This window comes from Sturnira hondurensis, unplaced genomic scaffold, assembly GCF_014824575.4.
Source record: "Sturnira hondurensis isolate 20B ecotype Veracruz unplaced genomic scaffold, ASM1482457v3 Scaffold0015509, whole genome shotgun sequence".
Lineage (NCBI taxonomy): Eukaryota > Metazoa > Chordata > Mammalia > Chiroptera > Phyllostomidae > Sturnira > Sturnira hondurensis.
The window spans coordinates 8,056,826-8,070,706 of NW_028088140.1; the positions used below are offsets into that span (position 1 = coordinate 8,056,826).

General features: G+C 40.1%; 1 protein-coding gene across 1 annotated transcript in view; it reads left to right on the plus strand.

The window, feature by feature from the left end:
* Positions 1–1,213: 1,213 nt before the first annotated feature.
* FGF23 (fibroblast growth factor 23) overlaps positions 1,214–13,881 on the plus strand; it is a 32,535-nt gene continuing 19,867 nt past the window's right edge. Inside the window, exon 1 of the mRNA XM_037064628.1 lies at positions 1,214–1,241. Within this exon, the coding sequence (XP_036920523.1) occupies positions 1,214–1,241 (28 nt within the window). The remainder of the gene's footprint in view (positions 1,242–13,881) is intronic.

Genomic DNA, 13,881 nt, shown 5'->3' on the forward strand with positions numbered 1-13,881 from the left:
GATGCACAAAAGGCAACCATACATTGATGTTTCTCTCCCTCTCTCCTTCCCCTCTAAAAATAAATAAATAAATAAAATCTTAAAAAAAAAGATTCTCACTCACCATAAAAAAAAATTGTATTATAAGTTATACTGAGTAAATTTTCTATTGTAAAGTTCATAAGGAAGGACACTCAACCAATCATCGAGAACAGTTGTATCAACTCCTGAAGGTCCTTCCTGGCTTTAAAGTGATGACTCTTTGAGATCAGCCCAGATCTTGCCCTATGTTTAAAAAGATCAAAAAAGAAGCCTACTAAGAAAAAGACAGGGATATGATATTGTCAAAGTCTGCAAAATGGTTTGGTTAAGTGTAACTAGGGTAAATATGGAATTTCTTTACAAATCTCAAAATACTAAAATGTAAGCTCCCATGTCAAAATTTACAAATGTTCTGAAAATTTTTAAAATAAATAAGTGCTCTCAATTTTTACACAGATGATAAAGTTTTAGAGCTCATTATTACAAAATGTTAATATGGATTGATAATATGGTTAGGGTTGGGAAAGAAACTTAGATAAGCTAATGGATGAATTACAACTGATCACTGGGCATGATCAGAGCTCCTTTGAGGCCAACAGCCAAAAGAAAGATATGTCCTGACCTAGGGGTCCATCTACTCCTTTCTGTGACACTAATCAGCAGCAAAAACTCAGACAAGTCATTTCCCCTCTCCGGGTCTCGCCTGAAAAGGAGAGTTTGGACTGCATGATCTTCAAGTCCCTTCATTCACCACCATTCTGAGAAACCATCTTTTGGAGTGCTGGAAGAAACAGGACACAGGGCTAAAGGCCCATGGGTCCACAGGGTAATTCTGGTGTTCTGAGAAGAAACCTGGGATGATTCTTAATGAATTCATTTTCTGTTTTTGGACTTCTGTATGCTTGCTCATATAACTTTTACATACACAGTATCCCAGCCTTATCAGAGGGGGACCCGTTCCAAGACCCTCAGTGGAAGCCTGAAACTGTGCATAGTACTGAACCCTATATGTCCTATGTTTTTTCTATACATACCGATGAAAAATTTAATTTATAAACTAAGCACCCTAAGAGATTAACAACTAATGGAATAATAGAAATATTAAAATGACATGCTGTAATAAAATGATATAAATGTGGTCTCTCAGAATATCTGATTGTCCTGTACTCAATTCCTGTGGTGACATGAGACGATGGCACCTGCGAGACGAGACGCAGCAGGTGAGTGAGGGAGGCCCTGTGACACAGCGTTACTTATAAGGGCTACTTGAACACAGGCACTGTGATTCCACGACAGGTGTCTGATCGCTAGGCAGCCACTAAGCGACTGGCAGGCAGGGAGTGTCTTCAGTGTGGGGATGCCGGACAAAGAGATGATGCACGTCCTAGGCAAGACAGAGTGGGACGGTGTGAGCTTCCGTCATGTTACTCAGAACAGCCCACAATTTAAATTTATAGATTATTTATTTCTGGACTTGTCCATTTAATATTTCAGACCACAATTGACCACGGGTACCTGAAATTGTGGGAAACAAAACTGGGGATAAGGAGAGAGTACTGTATAAGCACCGGGAGTTACAATTGTGGGAGGTTATGGAGAAGTTAGAGGGGCCAGGGTTAATGAGGGAGCTTCTCGGAGCTGAGTCTTCCCTGGGCTCTGGAGGGTGAGCCAGGTGATGAAAATGGGGACCAACAACATGTGCCCAGCAGTCATTAAGAGCACTTGCTGGAGTCAATGAGCACCGGCATTTCCCAAGAACAGTCAGCACGCACAGCAACTCATATGGTGTGGTTTGGGGGATCAGAAATGACTCTGGGCTCCCCTTCTCCAGCCAAAAACATCCCTCCTGCCTACCTGCCCGAAAACTTCCCTACCCATGGAGTTTCTTTTATGAGATCATGAGTTTTATTTTTTGTTTGAGAAAATCTCAATCAATGTGAAACAACGCCACTTTCCCTGATAAATTTTTTTTTTTTTTGGTTTTGGAAAATATATGTGAATTGGGTCAACATAGAACAGACTTCTTGTTGTTATCTTTAAATTAATTCAAAACAGTTTTTAAATTCCTTAGTTTTAGTGTCAAATACAGTAAATATAAATAGATATATAACCAATATAAATAAAAGTTCTTTGGGCTTCTTGATAATTTTTAAGAGTATAAACAAGTCCTGAGACCAAACAGTTGAAAAACTATTGTATATTTTTCATTTTTTAAAACTTTATTCTTATTGTTTAGACTAACACAATTAGCCTCATTTCTCCACCCTTGGCCTGCCTCCCTGCCATGCTCCCCACATCCCTTCCCTCGGACCATCACCACATTGTTGTTTGTGTCCCTGGGTCAGGCATGTATGTTCTTTGGCTAATCCCTTTATCTTCTTTCATCCAGTTCCCCACACCCCCCACCCTGACTGACAGCTGCTACAGAACCACAGTTTACATTAATCACCACCCACCCACTGAGGCTGGGATGGGGTCAGCATCCCTTGAAGCTCTGGAGCTATCTGAACAAATTAGGATTCTGTTAGAAAGGAGTAAAAAGGAAATAATTACTGGACAGATAATCAACAGTGTCTACTGTACTACACAATATTTTTAAACTGAACTGAGAAGGGAGATGACTTGCCCATAATCACACACAAGTTTGAATGGAGTTGGAACTTAAAACCAGGGCTCCTGAAGACTAGCCAGAATTAGTCAGACCTTTGACTAATGATTTCTGCTAAGCCTCATTGCTTTCTTGCAAAAGGGTTGAAAGAGGTTCAGAAATCCTGGTGAGAGCGGAGTAAGTTGGGAATGTTCATAAAATGCTGGTCAGGGTCTAAATGGTACAGCCCTTCCAGAAAGCCATTTGGCAATATGCACCAGGAGCTTTGAAAATATCTGTACCCTTTATCCTAGTAATTCCACTTCTAGGAATCTACTCAAAGGAAATAATCAAAAACGTGAATAGAATCTATGTGCAAGAATACTTGTCAAAATGTTTTCTTTAATAATGGAAACAACCTGAATGTCCAGCAACATGGGAGTAGTTAGGTAAATTCTAATAAAGCTGCTGGCTGTTTGTAATGGTTTCCTCTTGAGGTGAGACTATCAGGAATCAATGTTTTACAACAAGCATGTGTTACTTTAGTGATCAGAAATATAATAAAAATAAAAATAATTACTTTGAAAAACTTTAATGGCAAGGAAAAATACAATAGGTTTTGAGTTTAAAAGCATGGTGCAATACCAAATATATAATATAATATCATATATATATGCATGGGAAAATTTCAGTGAGGAAGCATTCCAAAATATTAACATTTGTCATTATCTCTGGGATCTGAGATACAGATGATTTTGCTCTCTATGTTTTCCTGAATTTTCTGAGACTCTAGAATGAACATTTTTATTTTTTGTAATCATGGGAGAAACTAAGGTAGCAGACTCTGGCACAACTCAGAGTATAGTGGTTTCAACATCAATGCAGTCAAAAATCTGCATAAAACTTAAATCGGCCCTCCGCAAATGTGTATTTGCAACCACCAGCTGACCTTTGAACAATACCTGTTTGAACTGTGTGTGTCAGTTGGAAAAAACCTGTGTCTGAGTGGACCCATGTGATTCAAACTTTTGTTGCTCAAGAGTCAACTATAGATTGGTGCAGAAAGGGCAGAAAATGTAGCAATGACAAACATCACTGCTTATCAGCCAAGGGAGATGGAGGGTCAACCTGTGTTCCATCTAATGGCACACACTGTTGGTTGCCTTGCTAATGGCATCCAGTTTTGCTTGGGCCAGCAGTGTGTACAGTTACAGGCAAAATACTCACTTGCTTAGCCTCTCTGTAGCCAGAGGTGGCAATGTAACATACTCCCAGACAATGAGACATGAGAACAACAATTCTACGATGGCTGCCCTGGCCACTGGTTCAGTTGGCTGGAGAGTCATCTTACGTACCAAAAAGTTGTGAGTTCGACTCTTGGCCAGGGCTCCTATAGGAGGCAACCAGTTAATGTTCCTCTCTCTTCCTCAAATTAATAAACATATCCTCGATGAGCATTACAAATTTTTTTAATGTATCCCATGGCTAAAGTTAGAGTAGCCATCTTTCGACCATGGGGAGAAGGCCAAAGAATCACAGTAATGTCAGCCCTGATTATTATGTCACAATAATGTTGAGCCTCTGAAGCATCAAGAGCAAACACCTAGATATAATTTCTTATTGTGTGAGAAAAACACCGATCTCTGTGCTTGAGCCATTGTTACTAGGTTTTCTGTTCATCGCAGTCAAATGCATTCCCAATACATCACCGTGCAGGAAAGTCAAGAGGGCTGGGGAGACTGTGAATGCGAAAATGTCTTGAAAATTTAAAATACTATCGCATCCCAGAGATGATGTCAACCATGAAAAACATTTAGTGAAAAATAGAAAAAGAAATGTTCAAAACAGTTTTTGGGTAGTTCATGGGTAAAACATCTGAGTGATTGGGTGGATTCACCCCACTTTTTAGTGGGCTGTTTTGTATAGACATGCATATTCTGTGTGTACTCCTCTGGGTAGAAACTAAATATCTTGCTAACTATGACTATAGACAAGACATTTTTGGGAGGCCATCAGTTTCTCCACCTGAAAAATGTTGTATATAACCACCAATGTTCTATTAGTCCTCAGGTATTTGGTTTTAGTTGTGGATTCCAACCCTGCACAGGCAGCCTAGGGCCCAGAGGGGCGAGGGAAACAGCCATACTCCACAGGAACAATGAGCACAAATTCTAGATCTTCCAGGACAGTCCCAATTTCCAATATTCTGTACCACTCTTCCAATAAATATATTCATCCAGTTCAGACAATATATCTTGATTTTATGTTTCAAATATTATTATAAATGTAGAACAACTTGATAGCAAGGTATTATCTTGTGCATAACTAAAATATTAATTGTACCATGGGTCTATTTAAAAGTATTCTTATTGAAGAAAAACAAAAACCTTCCCCTGCTTTGCATTTTCCTTAGTATTCTCAGATAAACTGACATTTTCAAAAAAGGTTTCCTAAATACCAATAAAGAAGGAGCTGAGGGTTTCAGCTCTACCTGAACTCACTGGTCTCCGGCCTCAGGCTCCTGGACCTTGTCCTATTCCACATCCTATTTGACCATCACCATCACACAGGAGGCTCAAGAGCTAACACAACTCCATGGTCACCTTCCTGGGTCCCTACCTTCCAGCTCCTGATGGTCTCCATGAGAACAATACCATCCTACAGCACACTCTTAGGAGATCCCAGCTAAACATCCTTCCATCTTTGTGGCCAAGTTCAAGGATAACTGTAACAATCTATACTAATAAAATTAGCTTCTTTATTCTTGTTTTCACATTATGTAAAATGACTGAAAAGATTTTTTTAAAGATTTTATTTATTTATCTTTAGAGGGGAAGGTAAGGAGAGAGGGAGAGAAATATCAATGTGTGGTTGCTTCTCATGTGTACCCTGCTGGGAACTGGCCTGCAACCCAGGCATGTACCCTGACTGGGAATCGAACCCCAGTTGTTTGGTTCACAGGCCTGCACTCAATGAAAAGATTTATTTTAACCAAATTTAGAGGGATGTTTTAGGATGGCCTGACTCAAAAATATTGGACAGGGGACTTTTCCTGTTGTCTTTGAATTGTGACTAACATTGCAAACTTAAAAACAAGAGGCACCAAGAATGCTCGCATTTGACAGAAACCTGCCTGTGAGGTGGGGGTACTCCTCCAGCTTTGACCAGAAGGTGAACAAAGCAGTCCAACTTCCAGCTGTCACCATCCCTTGGCCCCCTTTCCTGTCAACATGGCATAAAAGACAACTAGGGGAGAGGGTATGCTAGCCACCAGCCTTTCAGGGAAGGGAAGTTTCACAAAGAGGGGACAGAGGAGAAAACCTCAGCTCCTGAGGCTCCTTGGAAGGAGCTTTTAGGTCAGAAAGATACAGGAAGCATGGGGCAACTGCTGGGCTGAGGGATGGGATGGGACATCTTTCTCAGAGAAAAAGCTGTTGGCTGGGTCAGAAAGAGACCTGAGTTCTCCTCCAAGGGTAGGTGCTTAGGCACAGGGATGAAGTGACAAACACTCCCAGAACCACAACCACTCCCTGGAGACCACCAAGTAACCAAGTCCCCTAGCAACAGAGAGAGCAAACCAGAAGCAAGTCAGGGATATCCAGCCACTGTCTACATGCCACAGAGCACCCAAGAAGACCTCTGCCTTGAGGAGCCAAGGGAGCAGTGGGTGAGAAGCAGCCCCACTGCCTCTCCAGCCCCAGCCCCTCAAGCTGCAAACCAACCCAGTGCTTCTCAGGGAGTGAGGGCAGTGCTGGTGACTGGCTGAGAGTGAAGTTACACTGGATTTTCCCGTTCCTTTTCTACTGTCTCCATGAGGGTTTCTCCCAACTGCTACCACAAGTACCTGTCAGCAAACCAGCCAATCCCACACAAAGCTTCTCTTGGATCCTCTGAGGAGAATTGAGACAGGTGAACATTGCCCAAGAAAACTTTACCAAGTCTTCCTGGGAAACAGAAAAGAAATAATGACAGAAAAATGTTAAAAGCATAAAGAGAACTTCTGGCCAAGATGGAGGCATAGGTAGATACACTGTCCTCCTTGCACAACCAAAATAAGGACAACAAAAATTTAGAAACAAAATAACAACCAGAACTAATGGAAAATCGAACTGTATGGAAGTCAGACAGCCAAGGAGCTGAAATAGACACATTCATCCAGATGGGTAGGAGGGGCAGAGTCAGGCATCCAAGTGAAGAGGGGTCGCGGCACAGAAAGTGGTGACACTGGGCATGCAAGGCACTCAGGGTGTGCAGGCAGTGACTGGCAGACCCTGGGCATGGGGTGGCAACGGGCAGACCCAGCAAGGTGGCAATTGTGAAGCGGAGCACCATGAACAAGGTGGCTGGCTGACGAGCAGTGGTCTCACATTTGCATGCAGATAACTGGGGAGTGAGACAGACTTTGTATCCCAGGGTCCCAGCACCAGGAAATAAAGCCTCAAAACATGATTGAAAACACCTGTGGGGGTTGAGGTTCAGGGAGAGACTCCCAGCCTCATAGGAGAGTTTGTTGGAGAGACCCACAGGATCTTAGAATGTACACAAGCCCACTTACCTGGGAATCAGCACCATAAAGATCCAATTCGCTTGTGGGAAGCAGCAGAAGGGACTGAAATCTGAGTGAGAGGAACAAGTGCCATTGTTCCCTCTCTGACTCCGCCCCTGCATACAGTGTCACAACCCAGCAATGTGGGTTGCCCCGCCCTGGTGAACACCTAAGGCTCCACCCCTTGATGTAACAGGCAAGACAAGACAAAAAAATGGCTGAAATGGAAGAACAGATCAAAGCTCCAGAAATAATACAACTAAGCAATGAAGAGGTAGCCAACCTACCAGATGCACAGTTCAAAGCACTGATGATCAGGATGCTCATGGAACTGGTTGATTTTAGTCACAAATTAGATGAAAAAATGAAGGCTACGCTAAGTAAAATGAAGGAAAATGCACAGGGAACCAATAATGATGGGAAGAAAACTGGGACTCAAATCAATGGAGTGGACCAGAAGGAAGAAAGAAACAACCATACAGAAAAGAATGAAGAAACAAGAATTCAAAAAAATGAGAAGAGGCTTAGGAACCTCCAGGACATCTTTAAACGTTCCAACATCCAAATTATAGGGGTACCAGAAGGGGAAGAGGAACAGCCACTAATGGAAAACTTATTTGAACAAATAATAAAGGAGAACTTCCCCAATCTGGCAAAGGAAACAGACTTCCAGGAAGTCCAGGAAGCTCAGAGAGTCCCAAAGAAGGTGGACCCAAGGAGGAACACACCAAGGCACATCATAATTACATTAACCAAAATTAAAATGAAGGAGAGAATCCTAGAAGCAGCAAGAGATAAGGAGACGGTTACCTACAACGGAGTTCCCATCAGACTGTCAACTGATTTCTCAAAAGAGACCTTACAGGCAAGAAGGGGCTGGAAAGAAGTATTCCAAGTCATGAAAGACAAGGACCTACATCCATGATGGATGTAAGGTCCACCTCTATCCAGCAAAACTTTCATTTAGAATGGAAGGGCAGATAAAGTGCTTCCCAGATAAGGTCAAGTTAAAGGAGTTCACCATCACCAAACCTTATTATATGAAATGTAAAGGGACTTATCACCCTTATTATATGAAATGTTAAAGGGACTTATCTAAGAAAAAGAAGATAAAAACATGTAGAGTAAAATGACAGCAAACTCACACTTACTAACAACCACACCTCAAACAAAAACAAACTAAGGAAAAAACTAGAACAGGAACAGAACCACAGAAATGGAAATTACATGGAGTGTTAATAACAGGGGAGTGAGAGGAGGAGAGAGGGGGAGAAGGTACAGAGAATAAGTAGCATAGACAGTAGGTAGAAAATAGACAGGGGGAGGGTAAGAATAGTATGGGAAATGTAGAAGCTAAAGAACTTGTGACACATGGACATGAACTAAGGGGGAGACGTGGATGGGTGAGGGTGTGCAGGGTGGAGGGAAATGAAGGGGGGGAAATGAGACAACTATAATAACATAATCAATAAAATATATTCAAAAAATTTTAAAGGCATAAAGAAAGTGACTTTTCCAAAAGAAAATGCCTGGATCCACGAATCTCAGGGAAAGAAGTGGAAAGCTTGACTTGTCCTGACCTCATGGTCCTACGGTGATTCTGCCCAATAGTGCCTGTGTCCTGAGGTAACTGGCTTTACTTCACTCCTTCCCTGCCAGCTCCTTGGCTGGCTTTCAGTACTTTAAAGAGTTTTCTACTTGGTTCTTTGGAGCCCCTCACCATTTCCTTTCTCAAACAGCCTGGGCCCAGTAGAGAAAAGACCTTCAGCCCCCAGTTTCACTTCCCCACCTAATCACTGAACCCAAGGCAGTGGTGATTGACACCACAAAAAGCCAATGAGTAATTGAACCCAGCTGCTCAGCCCACCCACCCCTGAAAGGTCTAGGTAAGGCAACAGTAAGTTAGCTTTTGTGGAACATTGTGCAAAGCCAAAATAGTCTTTCAAAATCCTTTTGGAAGGTACCATATTGGACATCAACATGTAGTCTCCCACCAAACCCNATTGAAGGGGGGGAATAGAACAACTGTAATGGTATAATCAATAAAATATATTTTAAAAAATAAGATTTTGGAGGGTTGAGTATCAGATGAAGTTTGACTTGTGTTTAGGGATAGTCTTATCTAAAATGAATGCATTTCTAAAATCCTCATCCAAGGACAGGCTTATTGAGTTTTTCTTTTTTATAGAGAGAGGGGAAGGGAGGAAGAGAAAAGGGAGAGAAACATCAATCAATTGTCTCACAGTGGGGACAGGCCTGAAACCTAGGGATGTGCCCAGGCCAGTAATGGAACCTGTGACTGACCCTTCGGCTGGGACAATGCTTCAACCAACTGAGCCACACCAGCCAGGACTAAAAAGAATGCACTTTTTAATACCAGAATGTGATCTAAGACTGATGGAGCTCTTGACAAACTTTTATGTATTTCTCATCTTTTACCAACTCTGGAGCACTCATTCATGGTAGAGAAAAGCAAATAAATCTGTTCCGCTAAATTGAGTGCCTTCTCTCGAGATACACAGCTGGGGCCTTAATAATGTAGTAACCAAATCATAAACATAAAGGATTACAGAAGGGACATTATTTAACAGAACCTTTCAAAAGAATGATGCTAGATAAACTCAGATTGTTAGTGATTATCTGCTTAATTACTCCAGGCCAGCTATTTTCAACCTTTTTCATTCTTTTGGCACAAGTTAAACTAATTACTGAAATTCTGTGGTACACCACAAAATATATTGTTTGCTTACCTGACAAAAAATACATCTATAATTTTGATTCATTCACAGCAGATGGCTATTGTTGTGCTGGCTGTTGTCATTTTTTATTTGACAATCTAAGGGAAAAAGAGGTCAGTGCCCCTGACTAAATAGTCAGGTATTGCATGTTCGAAAAATTCCCACTGCACACAAGTGAAAATTGTTGCTCCAAGCATTTGTTTCTTACATTAGTGGTGGGATTTCCTAGGTTCCATTGCCAAGAATCTTACTATCCTGGTTATTGCTGCATAGGGTCCCTCTACATTTCAAAATCCAGACAGACTTGTATTTGAATTCCTGTTCTGCATTTACTAGCTGCATTTAACATTGAGCTACTCAGCTTTCTCTCTGAGCCTCAATTTTCTCATGTGAAACATGAATATAATGATTTAAATAATCACATGAGGTAATGAGGTTAAGTATTAAAAAGTCTTGTATGGTTCCTATCTCAGAATACAAAACTCTCCCCTGACCCTGACAAAAAAAAAATGTTACTTCTCTTCTGCTAAGACAGTATTTTCAAAGTGTGATCTTGCATCAGAATTCCTTGGATGTGTGTTTAAAATGCAGATTTGTACATAGCTTCCTAGAATTAGACTCTGGTCATAGAGATCATAAATTTGCATTTTTAGGAAGTTCATCAGTTGATTTTTATGCCCACTAAAGATTCAAAACAACTGTCCTTGAAGAAGTTCTCTAAATTCAGTTTCCTTTTCTAGGACTAGTTGTCTGTCCTTTTCATCTCTGAATAGTAGGGTTATAAAATACAAGGCACTCCTTCACATAGAATGTCATGAAGTTAAACTTGCTCTTCTACCTTGTGCACCATTCCCATATAATATAACAACAATATGAAACAAACGTTGTTTTCACTAGTTTCGTTAATTTGAGACTTGTGCTAATTAAGTCAAGGTCACATGTTAGACAACCTTGTGACCGATATTATATTTCAATAGAGTTGGCTGTCACCTTAAATACTCGTATGCTACCAAAGTTACTGTCTCTGTGCAAGGCTATCTCCACAGCTGAATGAATTAAACCTCAAACTCTCTACAATGTGTTTTCAGAGCTTAAAGAATGATTCCAGTCTTAGGAATCAAATCTCTCTCTCTCTCTTTTTTAGAGAGTGGAAGTGAGGGAGAGAAACATCAATGTGTGGTTGTCTCTCCAGCACTCCCTCCTGGGGACCTGGCCTGCCACCCAGGCATGTGCCCTGACTGGGAATCGAACCAGTGACCCTTTGGTTCATAGGCTGGCACACAATCCACTGAGCCACACCAGCCAGGGCAGAAATCAAATCTCTTTTCCCAAAGCATTATGTACAAAGACATTCACCAAAGCTTTATTTATAATTCAAAAAATGAAATACTGTACAGCTATCAAAAATGAAATTTTCATAAATATTTACTAATTTAGAAGAAATGGTCAGGATTTATCATCAAGTGGTTTAAAAAAACAGAACATAAAACTATTTGTAGAGTTGTTTTGGTTATTTATTTCTGTATAACTATTCACTCTAAATCTTAGTGGTTTAAATAAAAAATAATTTATTATTTCTCACAGTTCTAGAAATCAAGAATTTGGGTGGGGATTATCAGATGATTCTTCTGCTCCATGTGTTATCAGATCAGGTCATTTACTTAGTTGCATTTAGCTGGTAACTGTGCTGAATTAGAAGGGCCAAGGTTTCACTCACATTCGGCACCAAGGTATGCCCTGAAAAGCTTCTCTCTCTCTTCTTTCTCTCTCTCTCTCTCTCTCTCTGTCTGTCTCTCTCTCTGTCTCTCTCTGTTTGTCTCCCTCTCTCACCACATGGCTAGCTTAGACCGCCTTACAGCATGGTGGTCTCATGGCATTCAGACTCTTTACGTAACAGTTGGCTTCCATGAGAGAGCACTCCAAGCATGCAGAAGCTGCATATCTCTTGAAGCTAAGCCTTAGGAGTTATGCAATGTCACTGCAGCCATAAACCACAGATCAGAACAAGTCATAGGGACAACCCAGATTCAAGGGGAGAGGATATAGGCTTTGCCTCTTAATGGAAGAAATGGCAAAGAACTTGAGCCATATGTAATCCACCACAACAGTATTATCCTTATTTTTAAAATATGCTATACGCATTGAAAAAGACCAAAAGACAAAGTAATCCCAGTACAAAACACTGAACCAAATCTCAGAATGGAAATGAGAGTCAAGCTCATCTAACAAAAACCTGTCTAGGTTTTGCAGAGCTATCCCCTTCATCACCAAAACCCAGCACAAACAGTAGGTCTGGGTAAAGTTGCTCAGGCACAAGCAAGATAAGAAGAAATGTCATGGAAATTATATAAACATACTACAGAACTGGAAAGAAGGAAGGAAGGAAGGAAGGATGGATGGAAGGAAGGAAGGCAAAGGAAGAGAGGGAGGAAAGTAAGAAAATAAAAAGTAAAAGTGAAGAAAGAATCACAGCATGCAAAAGGTAGACAAAGAACCCAGTTTGGAAGAAAACATAACCCCAGGAAAAGAAGAAAATTCTTTACAAGTATTTTATCTAATGAACAAACTAAACCAATGAAAAAAAACAAAACCAGAAACGTGGATACATGGAACAGACTGACAGATCTCAGAGGGGAGGTGGGGTGGGGGCTGGAAGAGCTTAGCCAAAGAACATATACTCATATATGCATGGCCCATGGACACAAACAACAATGTGGTGGAGATGGGGAGGAGGGAGCGCTGAATGAAGGGGGACACTGGGAGGAAAATGAGGGGCATCTGTAATAGTGTTAACAGCAACAAAGTCAACCTAAAGAGAACGTAATTCAATAAAAACAAAAATTCAAAGATGACATTATGAAACAACAGAATAAGAAAAAAGAAGAAATAGTGTACAGCTAAGGAATCAAATAGAGAAGCAAAGCAATATCATGCTTACATTTGCTTACAGAAGCAGTAAGTAGATAATAAACAGACTAGATAGACTATTCATAAGAATATTTGTTGGTGAAAAGACCTGAGCTAATGGTAGTGAATACAAAAGATCAAGATAAGAATTAAAAACAATCAGAGAGAAAACAACAGATGTGAAGGAGGGTGAAAGACCACTTAACATAAGATTTTTGTGACCCTGAGAGAGAGAAGCCAAGAAGTGGAGTGGAAGTGTTAAAGATAAAATATAAGAATTTCCCTGAAATGGACGAACAATCAAACCTGCAGATTGAAAGACCACACTTGTTCCATGAGAAACTGATGCAGAAGCTTCAAACACAAAGATATCCTAACACTGAAATTGAACAATTGTTTAGACATTCTAAAAATATGAAATTTGAAATTAATATAACTCAAATGTTAAAAATAGATAGTTCAGGACAATTAGTCCTTACAAATAAAAATCTAAGCATAAAAAAAGTACTTACAAGAAGGAAAAGTTGAGTTAATTTCAGCAATATTGAATGCCAGAAAATAACGTTTACAAAATTTTGAGGAAAAGAAAATGACACCTAAAACTATAACCACCAAGAAGTTATTCAAAATAAAATCCAAAAAAGAGAATTTTTCAAACCTAAAAGAATTTGAGAAGATAGCACCAGGAATCCTACTTAGGGAAGGCGGAACTATTTGCATAAAATTGTATGTATTAAATATGAATCCAAATAAAAACTCAGGAAGGAAGAAACAGCTGAAAAAGTGCTGGTGGTAAAGCTGAATGAAAACTAGACAGTTGTGGAAATTATGATTACAGAACAAAATTTGACAATGTAAACTTGGGCACATTTTTGAGGAATTTTGATGATATAAAATTAATACACATTTTTAAAAATTAAGGAGTTATGAGGAGAAAGAGGACTTACTTTATTTTTCCTAGCAGTGACTCAACCTGAACTGCCAAATTTAAATCAGTAAATCTAACCTTTTAATGTTTTTCATAGTATTTTCATAATCAATGTTCTTAAATGTGGGAGGATTTTATCAAAACAGTATCTTGT